The sequence below is a fragment of the Pristis pectinata genome, chromosome 18, assembly GCF_009764475.1.
Source record: "Pristis pectinata isolate sPriPec2 chromosome 18, sPriPec2.1.pri, whole genome shotgun sequence".
Lineage (NCBI taxonomy): Eukaryota > Metazoa > Chordata > Chondrichthyes > Rhinopristiformes > Pristidae > Pristis > Pristis pectinata.
In genome coordinates, this window is record NC_067422.1 from 31,536,545 (window position 1) to 31,554,871 (window position 18,327).

The 18,327-nt window shown below is 41.6% G+C and overlaps 1 protein-coding gene across 2 annotated transcripts in view; it reads left to right on the plus strand.

Annotated features, from left to right (window-relative positions):
• Nucleotides 1-18,327, plus strand: part of gas7b (growth arrest-specific 7b) — a 365,251-nt gene that overhangs the window by 265,271 nt on the left and 81,653 nt on the right. For both annotated transcript variants that reach the window (XM_052032627.1, XM_052032628.1), the window contains exon 5: nt 968-1,021. In XM_052032627.1, coding sequence (XP_051888587.1) covers nt 968-1,021 — 54 coding nt within the window. The remainder of the gene's footprint in view (nt 1-967; nt 1,022-18,327) is intronic.

Genomic DNA, 18,327 nt, shown 5'->3' on the forward strand with positions numbered 1-18,327 from the left:
GCTGTCAGTTTCAGTGTACTGTGGATAACACTGACAGTTCACGCTATTATATTCTAGCTGTAGGGCATCTTTTATGTCTCATGGGAATGTGGACTTGCCTGGTTTAACATTTAACCACATAAAACAGGAAATTCATTTGATTCCCAATGGATACTTCCTGAGTTGATCCCTGTAAGTATGATTGTGAGACGCCACAGCTACTTTTGTTGATATCAGCTGGGGAAAAAATGTCCAGCAGTGGGAACCACATTGGACTGATGGAATATATGTTTGAATAATCAGGTCCAAAAAGCGACAGGTCCAAAATTACTTCAATTTGCATAAATGGCAAAATATAGCAGCTGAAGTGATCTACTTACTCCCATTATTTTGGGGATTAGACACAGTCAAGGGCTGGAAATCCTGGAGCTCAGATATTCCCAGGTTTCTGCCTAAAACCGACTCTTTAACTGGAGTCAACAAGCAGTCAGCGTTGCTCGTTTGATAAATCCACTAATTAATGGGATGGAGGAAGAAGGCGTGTGGTTGATTGACAGGAGAAGGGAGCCGCTCCTTGTGACCCACACAACGCGAAGTTGTATCGCTCTGAAGAGTGTGGCTCTGGAAGAGAAGGAGTTAATGAGTAGAATCGTCGAGGCAAAGGTGCAGAGGCATGGAGCGGGTTGGGTGAGTTGGGATTGGGGGTTTCTCTGCGTGGAGACCCTGGTTAATCTCCCACTTCCCAATGCACCGATTCGCTGGCCTTTTGGTGGCCGCCTCAGGCGGTCAGTGACAGCTGCAACTGCCCTGGTCTGACACAAAAAAAAGAGATCGGAAGGGTTTTGAGACGCAAGGCAGAAGCTTAACGTGGGGACACCGAGGGAAACTGGGGCAGAACTAGCTTGGAGCGCCAGGAGTTGAATCCTGGCGATTAACCCCCTTCCTTTGAACAGGGATGACTACTGATGCCTCTTTCTCTCTCCCCCAGAGCCCGGGAGTGGGGTCACCCGCCCGAAGACAGAGCAAAGAAAGTCACATTACGGTAAGTACCCTCAGGAGGGGCCGCCACTTTAAAGACACTGGCGATGCGGTGAGCCCTCTGCTCTTAACACGCAACACGCATTTCAAAGAAGGAAATCCACCAGGGTTTATTAGTAAAATAACCTCAGCAGTTTGTTGTTGCTATGACAATGGAGCTGGAACGAGTTTGATGTGCGGAGGCTCAAAATTATTAACAAATGCTAGGACGAATAGATTCCATTTCCAGTGTTATCAAGAGGGCAGTAATTTATTTTGGAACTCAAAATCTCTAAACAGCCTAATAATTGTGATGTATGTTCTGGAGAAATATGTGCATCTAAGGGGTAATAGTCCGTGTAGTGCAGTCTCTGATCTGTGGCACACACGGGCCGCTGTGTTCGTTCTATTTCTAGCGCGTTAACCATATGTTTTCCAAGCTGTCCTGGAATTTTGTTTCTGTAAAGTTTGCTGCCAAGTTTGTGCCCACATGGGTGCACGTTGTGCAGAGGGTCGCTCGCAGATCGTGGAAAGGTTGTGACGGAAAAAATGCGAGTGTGCGGCGCTCGTTTAGAAATTTGTTATCTTCCAATCCTTGCCCAAGTCGAAGGAGGATCCCCGTTGGGCAACACCTCTTGCAAAATCTCAGCTGGGCGTTTTCAGGTCCCACAGTTCATCACAGACACGGTCCTGCAGACACCCATATGGGGGGAAAAAAAAGCTTTTTAGTGTTGTGTATGACACTTGTCGAGCTATAGATTAAGTTTCCAACTTCGAAGTAAAACACTGGCAAATTTCCTCCTCTACAATGGCGAGCCCAAACACAGACTAGGTGACCATTTCACAGAAGACCTGCACTCCGTCCGTAACCGTGATCTGCATCTCTCCGTTGCCAGTCACTTCAACTCCCCCTCCCACGCTATCACTGATATGTCAGTCCTCGGCCTCCACTGCCAGGAGAATTCCAAGCGCAAACTGGAGGAACAGCACCTCATTTTTCATTTTGGAACCTTGCAGCCTAACAGCATGAACATTGAATTCTCCCACTTTAAGTAATCCCCACCCCAACCCTAACTATGCCTTTTCTTCCCTTTCCTAGCCCATCTCTTTTTTCCACCCCCCCCCTTTTTCCTCCTTACCTTTTACCCATCCCCCAGTGGATCTGCTCTCTCCTCCTCCCCCGCACCTGCCTATCACTATCTCTTACCTGTGTCCACCTATCACCACCCTGTGCCCACCCCGCCTCCCCTCTTTTGTCCACCTATCACTCCTTTGCTTTTCCCTCCTATACATTGGGCTTCCCCTTTTCCTATCTTCAGCCCTGAAGAAGGGTCCTGACCTGAAACATTGACTGACTGCTTTTCTCCACGGATGCTGCCTGGCCTGCTGAGTTCCTCCAGCATCATCGTGTTTTTCATCTAGGTTCCAGCATCTGCAGTGCTTTGTTTCTCTGGCAAATTTGAATTCCTTCACTCACACTCTTTCCTTTTATATATTGTCCTTCACAACTTTGTACCAAACACTTTAGTGCAGATTAGGTTACTTTGCAGAGCAGTCACTGATATAATATAGGAAATATTACAGACTAGTCATGCACAGGAAGATTCAACAAACAGTAATTTGTTTTAGTGATGCTGGACAATGGGACACCAAACCTGTTCTTTGTGATCTTTTGTGTCCACCTGAAAGGGCAGAAAGTCCCTTCCTTTAAACTCTTTCAATTAATACAAGTTGTGTTCTGCACAATACAATTTCAATTAAAACAAAATCTAAGTTGGAGATTTTCTGGGAATTCGACAATTTTTCTGCCAGGTACCCCCAGAGTCTGATGCACAGATGCATGCAGTATTGTGCGATGCATGCCTTGGTGCCATTTCTGCCATTTTCATATGGGAGTCCTCTGATGGAAGCATTCCACTCCCGCAGAAACAAATTTTAACAGTGCATGAGGCCTTCCTCGTTGTATGGACATCTGCCTCGCAGGTCCAGACTCTGGAGTCCAGTGCTTGGAACCTGCCTCAGGTGGAACCTCTAACTGGCCTACTTGCACCTGCTGATGGCTTTTCCTGATGGCACCCTTTCAGTGTTGCACTGGATTTTTGGCCCCAGTTACAACAGCCACAATGGGCTTTATTGCAAGGGTGTCCATTCTCTTTTATGGACTGCATACCTGTGTGTGGCAGAACCTTAGAAGCCGTGTAAATCTCTGAAGACACAAGAGACTGCAGATGCTGGAACCTGGAGCAACAAACAATCTACTGGAGGAACTCAGCGGGTCGAGCAGCATCTGTGGGAGGAATGGAATTGTCGATGTTTTGGGTCGAAACTTTGACAATTACTTTTCTCTCACAGATGCTGCTCGACCCACTGAGTTCCTCCAGCAGATTGTTGCTCCGTGTAAAACTCTGTTCCCGTTAATGTGCGCAATTCTTAAGCACGTGTTGCAGTTGTACAAGTCATTAGTGAGGCAGCACTTGGAGTACTGTGTACAGCTTTGGTCACTCTGTTATAGGAAAGACGTGGTTAAACTGGAAAGAGTGCAGAAAAGATTTATGAGAATGTTGCCAGGACTAGAGGGCCTGAATTAAAGGGAGTGGTTGGCCAGGCTAGGTCTTTATTCCTTGGAATGTAGGAGAATGAGAGGCGACCTTATAGAAGTGTTTAAAATTATGAGAGGAATAGATAAGTTGGACGGTAATAGTCTTTTCCCCAGTGTAGGGGAGTCCAAAACTAGGGGGCATAGATTTAGGGTGAGAGGGGAAAGATTTAAAAGGGACCTGAGGGGCAACTTCTTAAACGCAGAGTGTGGTCAGTATATGGAACGAGCTGCCAGAGGAAGTGATTGAGGCAGGTACAATAGTATCATTTAAGAAGCGCTTGGATAGGTCTGTGGAGGGGAGGGGCTTAGAGGGATATGGACTGAATGAAGGATTTGGGACTAGTGGGTGGGCACTGTGGGTGGGCCAAAGGGCTTGTATCCGTGCTGTATTCCCCTATGACTCCAAGATTACTTGTGTTGTTCAGGATTTATCTATCAATAAAACCAAAGATCTTCACAACTTTAACCCAATGTAATTCAAATAGAATAACCAAAAATGAGAGCGAGTAACATTGAATTAACTGGGTTTTAGACCTTTGAGTAGATGCTTCTCCTATATTCAACCACATAAATATTCCTATGCACAGTTCATAGAAAGATGTCTGCAAGATCACAGAAAAAGGCAACCATGAATTACCTAGGTGAAGGCTCACTGCATTGCTTCAGGTACTGACTAAATTGATTTCCACAGAAACTTCCCATTCATCACACTTTATCTACATTAAGCTCTTGGAGAAAGTACAAATATTGATTTCCCATTTAACACCATAAATAGTTTACTTCAGGCTTTTCTCACAAGTTAATTTTCCCAAAGAAATTCATGGTCACTGTGCACCAAGGCTTATGTTGTGTGCACCCAGTCATATTAAGTCTGGGTGTTGGGAGTACGAACTTGTAGTGTTATTGTCATAGTTATATTCTGTATACTGGATGAAAATTGTATCTTGCTGTTTATCAATTGCTGAAAACAATCAAACAGCAAAATTCCAGATCACTCACAGGTTTCATTGTTGATTAAAATTATCTCGCTTGATTGAATATTTTGTCCAAGCCTTCTTCAGAGACTTGAACGTGTAATCTAGGCTGACTACTTGAGGAATGCTACACTGTATGGGTGATGTTATTCAAATGAGATGTGAAACAGAAGTCAAGACTGTCTCCTATATATGGATGTGAGAGATCCCATTCCATTGTTTTTTTGAAGAGCAGTGGAGTTCACCAGTGACTTGCTATATCATTGCTGTTTAATGAACCCTGCTCTGTGTAAACTTCTGTCATATATTCTACATTACAAGAGTGACTGTACTTCAAGAGTATCCCATTAGTAGCACATTCAGAGATGCTGTGATCGCTGAAGTTGCTTTAATGCACACATTGTAATTGCCGTAACGTAACTTGTCACTGTCAGTTTGAATGGAAAAGCATGGATGTGAAGATTTTCTATGTTTGCTAATGTATTGGGTTTTGTATCCAATAATTTAATTTGGCAATGACACATGTCCATAATTCTCTAGTCTAATACAGCAGACAAGACTCTGGCAAGATGCCAGTTGCTTCTTGAAACATCTGAAAGAGCCCAAACATTCATCCATAATAACTGTTATGTTGTAATTATGGAGTAGTCAATTTTTACCACATGATTAATAATATATGACTAGCAATAAGTTAAAATGTAGTCATTCATTTAAACAATTCAATTGCTGCCATAAACTTACTGCTTAAGCTGAACTGTGAAGTAGATGCTTGAATCACTCCACAGTCAGATTTCCACTGCTGCTGCAGTGCTAAAACGTGTACAGTGACAGAGGTAATATATCCTTCCTCCTCTATCTCAACCTTGCTACAGCCTTTGATACAGTTTAGTACACAAGTCCACCTACAACACATCTTCCACGGTTGTCTGGCTTGTTCCCTCAACCTAGAATTCTTTGTCTATTAGCGGTTATTGCATCACCAGTTATCTTCCCTTGCTGGTGCCTCCAAGGATCCCTTTGTATTCCTTACCTACACTCAGTCTACAGCAGTGTCAGTTTCCAGAGGTACACAGACATCCTGGATCCACTTCTCTTGACACCTTGATCCTTTTCCCTATATTGGATAAAGTGAAATTTCTAGCTAAATATTGGGAAGACCAAAACAACTAACCCCATTCCTCTCGCTGGTAACTGTAAAAAGGCTGAAGCAGATGCTTGGAGTCATATTTGACCCTGAAATGACCTTTGCGCTCATTGTCTGTGATCACCTAAATTCCCTATTTCCACCTCCATTACATTGCCTGCAGCACATTTAATGTTTCAGGTTAAATGAAACATTAACTCTGTTCTCCACAGAATCATCTGTTTAATATTTCCAGCTGTTTGTTTTTACCTCAGATTTCCAGCATCTGCAGTACTTTCTCTTTAACTCTGAATGCAAAACTCCAGATGGCATTGGAGTATTGTTTACAACTGAAACGTGAGGTCATCACTTTCATACTTAAAATTGAGATAAATACCACCATTCCATTAACAATTTTATACCTGTGTTATAGCAGTGAAAGTTCTGGATACCAGCATTTCTTTGATTCTATGCAGTTATTCACATTTCAACTTTGACACAAAATTTGATGTGTCTTTTTGTGATCCAGGATAACCTCTCCCATCATTGAACTCTACCTACCATTGTTTTAAATATTTCCTTTGTTTATCTTATAGGTTCCTGCTCCCATGCACACTGATTACTGTGTCTGTGGGAATTAGAATGTAGAACAGAGTAGGTGATTCAGCCTTTTGAGTCTAATCAGTAATTCTATTGTGTAATGACAGAAAAAATTGAATTTGGCCAGAAAAATGCACGCCATCTAGAAATATAATAACTTCGATTTCACAAATATATTTCATCTAGATGAACCTCATTAAATTATTTTAAATAGTACCTGAAAGGAAAGGGAAGGATAGTGTAGTAGATGCAATATATTTGGACTTCCCAGACTTTTGATATGATAGAGTAAACATATCAGAAAATGGTATCAGGTGACAAGAATAATGAATAGCAATTTGTCCATAACACAGAACACGGGGAGGAAGGATTGGAGGTCATTTCCCAGATTTGTCAAAAGCTGAGAAATCGTGTTCCACAAGAACTTGTGGGATTTCCATGTTCTTCCTGTGACTGCTTGGGTTTTCTCCAGGTGCTCCAGTTCCCTCCTATGTCTTACAGATGTGCGAATTGGTAGGTTAATTCACCACTGCAACTTGCTTCGAGTGTAGGTGGTAGAATCTGGGGGAAGTAGGTGGGAATAAAGGGAGAATAAAAATGGGATTAGTCTGGATGAGAACTTGATGGTCAGCATTGGACTCAATGGGCTGAAGGGTCTGTTTCCATGCTGTACGACTCTATGATTGATGTACAGAATGTGCATAAACTATTTGTGCTCGGGAATTGGAAGTGCATTTTCAGAGTTGGTGCATCATTCATTTAGAATGTTGCAAACTGCAGGAAATCATAAATAAACTTGGATAATGGGCATGTAATTAGCTAATGATCTTCAATATGGACTCATGCAAAGTGTTACATTTAGTAGGAAGAACAAGTTCATGTTTTTGAAAATTATTTCAATAAGATAGAAGCTCAGAGAGAGTTGGGCATATAGAGGCACGAAGTAATGATGCAGCTTAATAAACCCATTAAAAAGAACAGAAAAACATTCTGGCTAGCTTTTGGAGTGATATGATTGAGAAATGGACAAGTTAGGCTAAACCTTTGTAGAATTTTGGTAAAGCCACACTTGGAATACTGTAAAGAATTCTCAAAATCAGGCAATGCTGAGAAGATGCAATCAGATGTGCTGCAGAACAAAGTTAAAATCTGACATGTAAAATTGAATAGACTGGATGTTTTTCTAAGAACGTGGAGAGCTGGGTTCTCTAAGATCGAGGGATTGGAAAGGATGGACCTGGAAGGAATAGTTTTACTAGGGCTTCTAAATATAAAATAAACCCAATAGAGAATTCCAAAGAAACTTGACTTGGGAATGACCCCACAGGGAGTAGTGGAGATAATCATAAATTCATTTAAGGGCAAGCTAGATAAAGACACAAGAGAGGAGTAGAAGGAAATGTTGAAGGGGTGAGATGAAAAGGTATAGAAGGGTAATGTAGAGAGCAAACACCGGCATGAACTGAAAGAACAGCCTGTCTTCTGTGCTTTAAAACTAAATAGTGACATTTGGTTCTGAGTGGATCAGTACCACTCCAGATGGTATAGTTACAAACTAAACCACCAAGAGTGGATGCACTTTAAGAGTTCTCATAGGCAGTACTTTTATTATATGTAATAATTGCATGTGTTACAGTAGCCATAAATCATAGGGCTAAGCTCAAGTAGTCTGTCAGCGCTCTTTGAATGCTGAGATGCTAGCTGTGCTGTGATTTATTCCCACCTTATTCTGTGTAGTGCAAACAGGAAAATTATTTTCTCACCACCTTAATGAAAAGTGACGTTCAATGGAATGAAGGTTTTTGAAAGAATGTTTTTCTCAGAGGGGCAGGCTCCTGTGGTGAGACAAATTATTTGATGGCAGCAAGATAGATTTTTATATTTTATAAAATGCCCTGTTCCATCGCACGCAGCCCTCACACACACGTGTGGTTTTTATTTAGTGCTTCAACAGTACTGGCTCCATTCCCTTTGCTGTAGAAACATGCCACATTATGGAGTGGATAGGTCTTGGCAGAAACAGTTTTCATGTTAAAGTGCATAAGGTGGTTTTTGCTGATCTTCATCCTCTAAGAAAACAATGGGGAAAGATCCATCCAGATTGTGAGTGAAAATGTGCAGGACTGAGTGGCTTGGTGTACTACCCACTAAAACGTGTTCACCCGCTCTGATGGGAAGGTACTCGAGATTTCTGTTGCCCTTGGTACCAAGGGATAAAGTTGTGCAGTGCTTCCAGCAGCACACAAGCTCCCATTGCTAGTTACCATTGATTTCAGTTGTAATGACAACAGCTACCTGGCAGTGTTTATGTGGCATCAGTGGGGACCGCTACAAATGAGAATTGTCAAAGTAGAGCACCACTGTGCGATGGCACGGCACATGGAGCTGAATACAGTAATAGTAACATTAGTCATTTGTGTTTCAGATGTCACGCTCCATTTCAGTGGAAGCAAACTGTAGGTTGCCATGGGAACAGATGCTCCAGGTGGCACAGCCAGTGCTGTGTGTTGCTGATAACCTCGGAATTTACACTTGATATTGACCGAGTGGTGATGTTTTGTCAGCTAACAGAGGCAGCATCAAGTGGATTTTCAGCATCATTATTCTTTGTGCTTGACTCTCGTGACACAGTGTCCAGTGGCGCTGAAATCGGTTTTGTAGTACGAGTGCTGAAAGCCATTTATCATCGCCCTTGTTCTGTTTGACAGCAGCACCAATTGTTTCATACCGGGATGCAGCAGATCCTGGCAGACCTCTAGTTCTTGCATACTTGCCAGTGTCTTGTTTAATAGATTTTCTCTTCCTGGTTGCTCTGCATCACATTTGTCATGCTGCCCCTGCAACTACTTCTAACAATACAAAAGAAAAGAGAAATGCGGGAAGAACTCAGCCAATCAAGTAGCATGTGGAAAGAGAAATTGGCTAACACTTTGGGTCAGGGACCCTTCCTCAAAACTGGGGGATGAGTGGAGCAGTGTCAGGTGAGGTGAGGTGTAAGACAAGAGTATGGAGCCACAACTACACAGAGGTGGGTTAAGGCAGATCTGGTGATGAGGAGCATGAATACTGACGATTAATGAGGCATTTTAAAGAAATAAGAAAGGGCCATAAGCATTAACATGGGAAATGATGAGAGAGCAGTGTTCATTTCAGAAGATTGCAAAGTGCCTAGATGGAAGACAAGATGTTTTTCTCATTTATATTGGACCTGCAGACAGACAAGTCAGAATGGGAGTGGAATTGAAAATTAATTTTTTTTATTTCTTCCAGCCTTATCATGAGATCCACACTCAATACCATGCATTGGCACGTGCATGCTCTTAACTTCTCTCCATAGCAATGCTGACTAAATCTATCTCAAAGTTGTCGTAGCTCACTGGCCCACTTTATTCTTCACCACATCCATTGCTGTAACGAGCTCCTTTTTTGCTTCTAACGATAGTACAGTTTTACCCACTATTCTGATAGCGTAGGAATCAAAACTATTTTATGAATGATCTTGTTATATAGCCAAAGCATTTGCTTTATAAAATGGAAATGCAAAGTACATCTCACTCAGAGTGCTGGCAGCATTGTTTGGGAATTTCACCTTCCATTCTAGGATACTAGATGTAGGAGGCCAACTCTGGTCATTGGTGAGTTAAAACACACTTTTAGCCTATTCATTAGTTTCTGTCAAAGAAATGACTGCAACAGGATCATGCAGCATACTAATATTACGAGTATTCAGTTTTTGGGCAGATTGAGTACTGCTTTTTGTTCCACATTGTTCTGGTATCCTTTAGCTCCCTACATTAATGGTACACAGTGTTGTCACAAGATGTTTCTTCATGGAGGTCCAAGTGTACTTATTTTTACATGTAGTAACACAGTTTGCTGCAAACTTATCTTTGACTATTTCTGCCTAATACTGAAGAGACGGGGAAAATGTCTTGTCGGAGTTGCTACAATGACTGAGTGAGGCAGTGCCCAGAGTTACTGAATCTATTGCTGCTGCTATGACTCACTCACACCAAGGGGCTCAGTCAGACTTCCACATCATTTCTTTTCATATCAACAATTACCAAAAGACCAAAGAAATCTGCAGAATAAAATACTGAAAACGCAAAATTCAGCTTGAACTGCTTCTGATATTTGCATATTTGTTCTAATTTATTTTTTGGTTTCTGTTTTTGGCATCAATTAATCACTGACATTCAGGATATTTTGCCCAGTGTCTAAACTGCCCTCATCAATGCCATATTCCATCTCCAACAAAGGGTGCTGTAAGCAATCTGTTTCTGAGCTGCTTGGAGTGTGGGACATGAGCTATTTTAAATGCTGGCGCTTCATTAATGAATTCTGACATAATCTCAATGGCTTTAGGCAGGTGGCAGTCTTCACCGCAGAGAATACTTTTCAAGATTGGGCATTTACAACCATCCCACTGCTGTCAAAATAGTGGCAAGCAGATAAGTGCTGGATTGGGACTGACTTCATGTATTTTTGATTTTTTTTTCAAGCCCTTCTTGGTGCCACTCTGAATCTTCCCCCCAAATTCTTTTTGGTGCACGGACTAACAATGAGGCCATTGTGCTTGCGTTGCTGCAGAATTGAAGTGTATTGGAAAGTAGTGTTTTTCCACATGTGTGTGTTATTGTGCTTTTCGACTAAATTGTGCTGTAGCAAGTCTGAAGTACAGCACATCCAGGACTCAACACATCTGAACAACACCACATTTTTGAGGTGTTTCAATCAAGATTATTTGATGCACTGTGTTTGAGGTGCACATGGTGCAAATTGTTTGCATTGCACTTTAGGCCAATTTAAAAAGCATATGTCCAGCATTTATTGTACATGTGTGGAATACTGAAGTGTTGAGGATAATGTATGTTAACGTACATTATTGTGAAAATTTTGGCATGATTTTTCTGTGTCTCAGGATTGCTAATATTTTTCAAAGCTCTTTCGTGCAGGTAATTGAATTATACATGATCTGGGGTGGTTAAAAGCATATTCCAAGAGGCTTTTGCATTTAGTACTTATTGAGATTTTGTCTTCTGTTCATTCACATCCCATATGTGTACAAAGTACAGCTCTGGTGACTGTGCCTTGCTCCAACCATAGCACTCCCAGTATTCACCATTCTTCATGGGGAGGTCAATGTTCCCCTTTGCCTTAATAATGAGGTTGTATCCAAAAGGCAGAAAGAGTTCTGATCTAATTTCTACAGGTGTGCAAGTTCTTTCACAGATTTAGCTGGAGGTTCAGGGCATTATTCTTCCATTTTGTGACGGTGCTAAAGAATGAGCTGCCAGGGGTGATCGTGGAGGCAAATACAATAGAGATGTTTAAGAGACTCTTAGATGGGCACATGAATGTGCAGAGAATGGAGGGATATGGATATTGTGTAGGCAGAAGGGATTAGTTTAATTAGATGTTTAATTACTAGTTCATTTAGTTCAGCACAACATCATGGGCCGAAGGGCCTGTTCCTGTGCTGTTCTGTTCTATGTTCTAATGCTTCTGATTTCTAAATATTAAGGAGGGGCTTTTGTGCTGGATACCACCTTTCCATGTGGTTTGAGTTTTTGCAAATCTGGCAAGTAGCTTTCTTCCAGAGACTTTGCATCTTGGAAGAGAGTCTTGATACATGAACCCACTCTCCACAAGCAGAATTTTTGAAGAGTTGTTGGCAGTTCCTGAATGCGGCTTTTCAGTATAACTGGAGCATTGCTCCGTAGGGGTGAAACTTCCCTTCAAACCAAAAAAAAGAGATGTGTTTCTCTAGATCTTCTGCATATTTAATGGCCTGGTAACAAAACTGCATTTATAGAAACGGCTGGGAGAGGAATTGGCCTGAGTCACTCAGCTTACTGAGTACAAAGTGATGGTCCCATGCCTGGTCAACCCCAGAAATATGCTAAGTTATACGGCGGCGTTTCCAGCTATCTATGGAGCTACCTTTGGGTTCCTTGAATATGCTAATGATGGGCCACCTTCCTGTTCTGGCATCCAGCTCATAACCTGGGATATGTCAGGTGGACTATTCCAAACGTTTTGGGTCCATGTCACTTTAAAGAATGATTCTTACAGGAACAGCCATGAAGCCAAGTCCTTTATTTAAACCTCCATTTATGTGGAATCAGGAGCATTTCTTCTCCAGTCTGCATTTCATTGCTCTCCCACAACCCTCCCCACTCAAACAGTAATTGGTTGCAGTCAACTTGATAACCAAACAAGTCAAATGTCCCCACGACCTGGCTGCTGCTGCAGCTCCTGGCTTTATGTAGCTGAGGGCTGAGTTTGCAATGTTCAGGGCCCAATATCTTTGGATATGCATTTTAAATGGTTTACCTGCTGAGCTATCCCTCCAGACCTATCCTTCCTTCCCAACTTAATGACATTCTTGGAATGTAACTTTTAACTTAATTTTAGGAATCCTGTTGTTTCTCCCTTTGAGTAAATACCACTTCTTCCCACCCTTGGGGCCAAGCAGCGATCCCTGTGGTACCTATTAGTTACACCCTACAATCCTGAGAAAGATCTATTTATTCCCATTCCTTGTTTTCAGTCCGATAACTAATTGCCAATGAATGTTGGTACATTACCACCAATTCTGCATCCTCTAAGCTTGTTGACCAACCTTTTGTATGGGCGACTTCAAAAACCTTTTGAAAATTCAAGTGCTCATCTACTGGTTCCCCCCATCTATTCTATGAGTCACATTCACAAAGAACTCTCACTCTCAAATGTCACCTGTGAGATTTACTTGATGTTGGAAGTTTTGGTTCTCAGAGCGCTTGCTGTGTTTTCAAGGATTCTAGTAACAGAGCATGAGTGGAAAGACTAATGATGTCAGCCTGATGTAATCTCTTGGATCTCCTTACAGTGAGGTCATTAGGACCCTGGATAGAGGTGCTCTCATGGCAGAGTAAAAGCAGCAATTTATTCATTTTGACCACCCAGTGAATTAATAAGTCCTCTGGAACTCTGCTGCGGAGAAACAACCACCAGCCTGCAGATTTTCTTGGCACTGTAAGTAGAAAATTTTCAGAGGGCTTTCAAACATACAATTAAAGTGATATTCTAAGCTGGCAATGGTGCAAAGTACAAAGGAAATGACAAGCATCAGCTGTTTTTTTTTTGAGGCTGAACAAAGGCAGGATTTTCTGCAGCGAGTTGGAGGTCTTTATTTGGCTGTTCCTACCACAGAGTGCTTAGGTGCCTTTGCAGCCTCAGTAACTCTGACATAGACTCATTATACATCTTTATCATAGCAAGAGATTCCTCCTTTCTCTAAGTGAATAACCTTCCTCACTTTCAGTGATATAAAATACCCCATATACACTGAAAATACTCCTTCATGTACAGTCCTGCTTCTGATGTGGTTTACATTGTCTTTAACTACCTGGTAGTCAAATATTTTGCTGTTTGGAAGTAGATGTTAAGAATGGCAATGATTAGATTCTCATCATGCTGAATAAATAAAGGACTTGTGAGCCTGATGTAAAGAGAATGGGCTTAGTCAGTGATGAAGAATAGCTGGGCTGCATAGAAGGAATGATAAGTTGCGGGAGCAGGACTGTATGGAGGAACAAATGGTCAATGTGTGAGGGACCGCATAGTGGGATAAGGCACAGAAGGAGCCAATACTTAATTCATATGCAAACTAATAAAAGGGAAGTCGTACAAAGAAACACAAAATTAGCATGTAGGTGATTAGGAAGGCAAATGAGAAGTTGTCCTTTATTGCAAGGAGCTGGGAGGAGAGAGTAAGGAAGTGTTTTTGAAGTGTATAGGGCTTTGAGGATATGGCGCATTGTGTGGAGCTTTGCTGTCCTTATTTAAGGGAGGAGATGTGCAGCAAAGGTACATTGATTTCTTCAATGACGGGCATGTCTTAGAAGAAAAGCTTGATGACACGGACTTGTGCTCTCTGGAGCTTAGAGGAATGAGATTTGATCGCATTGTATGTGATTCTGAGGGGACTTGACAGGGTGAACACTATAATGATATTTCCCCTATTGAGAAATCTAAAACTAAGGGACATGATCTCAGGATGAGGAGCCATCCATTCAGATGAGGAGGAGATTTTTCTTTTGGAGGGTTATGAATCTTTTGGATTCTGTATTCGGGTATTTGTGGGTAAATCTTGAGTCATAATCCATTTTTCTGAATAGCAATGGTGGTGCTCCTAGTGATTGGTTTCACAGCAAATTTCCACATCATCATTTTGACTGTTCTCCCTCAGCCTCTTCCTGCACCCTGATCAAACTCCTTGGAGTCATTGAATATACTCGAGGCTGAAATAGATCTTAACTATTGGTCAATTAAGGCTTAAGGAAGTCATGGAAGAAAGATCAAATCAGCCATTTAATTGAGTGGTAGAGCAGATTTGAGGGTCAGTGTGACTTCCTCATTTCTTGTGTACGTTGTTGTAAAACCGTTACTCATTTTGCTATAGATGTAAATCTTCCAAATCACCATATTCATCTATCCACTTTAAAATCTTCACATTGTGCTATTGGATGAGAATAATCTTGTAAACATATTTATTTGTCTTTCATATTATGACACAGAGGGAGCAGCCAATGGAGTGAATAACAAGCCAAATAATTTTCAACTTTAGCACAGAACTGTTTCCAGGCAAGTTCTAAACTAGAATCCATTCTCTTTTAAGTACATTTTCTGTGCTAAGGATAATGCCAAGGTTTCGCTTGGTCCTCTTGACTGTTCTATCCCCAACTTCCTTGGACTCAGCAGTGACAAGCAGACCTTAGGAGACTTTTTGTAAAGAAAACTCGGCTCTTACACAATTTCCATTCCCTCAGTATGTCAAAGCAATGTGTGCTTTCAGACTGTAATAATTTACTCAAGGCTGGGAAGTGAAGTTTATTTAGATTTCCCACAACCCCACACATTAAACCACATTTGTAATGAGGTAAGCGGCTCATACTTGGGCACATTTCTACCTGAACTATTGCACAATTTTAGCCAATATTCTTAATTATTTTGTGGATCCGTTCAAACAAGAGTTACATTTTGTTTTGGACCATGTTGTCATCACCATAGTTTTTACTTATATTGTGCCTTAAATGTGGAAAAGTTGAAGGAGAAGGAGAAACAGATGTCAAATGAAAGAGGAAAGACCGTAAAAAAATAAAACAGCTTTGGTTGAGGGCACAGTGGGGAACAGTGATTTGGTTGCAGGGCTAATCAAAGCATTGAAACAAGGTAGCCAGAAAAAAGTATTGTTCCTAGTTTATACAACTGCTATAGATATTACATACAGGAGTGTCATTAATAGGATTGCTCTTTTAAAGAGTCAACATGGACACAACACATGAAAAGCCTCTCTTAGTGCAGATTGCAATATGATGTGATGTACTTGAAGACAAACACAGCAGCCCAGACTTTGTAAAGACAATTTAAATGAACTTTTGTATTTCAGTCCATTTTAAAATTTATGCTACGCCTTTCATGTTAAGGTGATCAATTAGTGTTACCATTCTTGATCCACTTGGATGAGATGGCCTTCATTGTTTCTGGCTTCAGAGTTTTTATATTCTCCACATTGTTCTTTTGCTGGTGTTTCTCATGTTTTTCTTTTCTAAATGATGAAGTTTCTGCAATAAGAGCTATTGTGTTGAAGACTTGGAGAATAATAATAAAGCAGTCCCTCTTGGACTGTGCAAAAATTGGTGACCTGCCCATGAAAGCAGGAGTGGGTTACATTAACCTCCAGCTTGATCTGCCATTTCAGTGAGGTTATGGGTGATTTGAGATTTAAATTCACATGCCAGGTTTTTTTTCCCCTATACTTCTTAAAACTTAAGTGAATAAGTTATGTCAATCTTGGATTTAAAATGACCAATTCATCTGGTATAAGGTGCCATTTGAAAAGAAAAGTTACGAACAAGTAGACGTGTTTCCTTCCTTAACTCCTGAAAGGCCTAATTCTCTTTGGACCATCTCTGCGTGACCTAGGGGACATAAGAGACTGCAGATGCTTTGTGACCTAGATTTCCCCATCCATCAAAAAATTATTTCTCTCAATTTACCGAGCAATGTTGCTTAGCACCGTAAAAATGTTGATATAATCACCTTCCAGTGATCCAAAAATCTGGGGAATGCAACCTCAGTTTGTGTAATCACTCTTTGTAACGTAACCCCTGGAATGGAAGCAGTGTTCTGGCGAACCCATTCTGTACACCACCCAAGGCCAATAAAGCTTCCTCAGGTGCACTGTTAAAAACTCAGTACTCCAGCTACGACTTCTTGGAGCTTTAAGGCTTGAACTTAATATTGTTTCTGGATTCCTTTCTGAATCTACTTATGACATTTAAATGACTCCTGGTTGTTTTGAACCTCCTTTTCAATATTTGGAAAGTACTATGTACATTTGATTTTATGCCCAAAGACAATCACTTCATATTTCCTTACATTAAAATTAGATTGCCACATTTCTTCCTATTCACTTAATCAATCTCAATCAATTCAGCTTGTCACTACTGGCATGTCGTAGAGTATCAATCCATTTGGGAGCATTCTGCTTCCTGGTGCACACTCAAATTTCCTAACCCTGTCAATGTGTCAGATTATTTTGGACCTAGCCCACTACCTGAGCTGGCCACCTATTATGCCTGCCCACCCACATTAACCTGTTGCGATGAGAGTATTAGGACTCTGCAACTGGATACAGATAGGTTGAGTGAATGGGCAAAAGCTTGACAAATAGAGCTTAAGAGTTTAAAAGTGTGAGGTCATACACCGTGGTAGGAGGATTCTAAAGACTGCCTGTTATCTAAATGGAGAAAGATTGCAGACAAGTGCAGTACAGAAGGATCTAGGTGTTCTTGCACATGAATCACAAAAAAATTAGCAGGCAAGTGCAGCATGTAGTTCAGGCTGCTAACGGTATATTGGTCTTTATTGCAAGAAGATTGTTTAGAAATCAGGAAATAATGTTACAATTGTACAGGGTACTGGTGAGGCCATGCCTGGTGTACTGTGCGCAGTTTTGATCCCCTTATTTAAGAGAGAATGCACTGGCATTAAGGGCAGTCCAGCAGAGATTAACTAGGCCAGATACTGGGAAGAGAGGGTTGCCCTCTCACGAGCAGCTAAATAAATTAGATTCCTGTTACGTGGATGCAAGACTAGGGGCACTCATTGAGCACTGAGGTGTGTAGGGACTTCTTACAGAGTTGTGGTGGATCTGTGGAATTCTCTACCAGGAAGGCTTTTGAAGGGTAGACCCTTGAGGATATTTAAAGAGGCAGTGGATACATTTTTAAAAGATCAGAGAATTGAGAGCCATGGGGAATTGGCACAGAGGGAGAGATGAGGCCTGGGTCAGATTGAATGATGGGGCAAGGTTGAGGGGCCAGGTGGCCTACTCCTACTCCTATGTTCTGGACACGGATTGCTGGCTGGCTTCGCCCTCCATATTTGAGAGGCATCTACAAAGTAGAGTGGGTCTTGAGTGGTGACTTGCTCTCAGGCCGTGTGTCCTGAGGCTCTGGCCTCCGAACATCCTGATGACCTTGTGACAGCTCATCGCTGTCAAATGTCATTGAGTCACTTTTCTTAGTAGGTCTTTGTTCTGGCATTGGATTTGGGTGGTGAGTTCAGAGGCAGAGTGAGAGGTGAGATATGCCAGCAAAGTGCAAGTAGGGAAATTGTAGATGAACTGAAGTGAGGGTAGAATAGCTGATGGTTCTCCATAGAGCTGCCAGCTAAAGCCAAGTGAAATCTAGCCCAGTTCTTAAGAGTTCAGTTTTAGCTCTCGTCAGGGACTATTACTGCAGGTACTTTACAGCTGGAAGTCAGAGTCAATTGATACCTTTGGGTTGAATTCCTGAATTGGTAAAAGTTTGGATTACAGTTTTCATGGAGTTTACAAGGGTTTTGTACCACATCCCTTGCCTATAGAGGTGCTGATGACACTGAAAAGCTGTTACCCATGTGCTTGGTCATTCCCTGTGCGGCACTGCTGCCAAGCATGTCGTGAAACCGACTGGCTCTCTCTGCTGTTCGGAAGCCATGCTTCA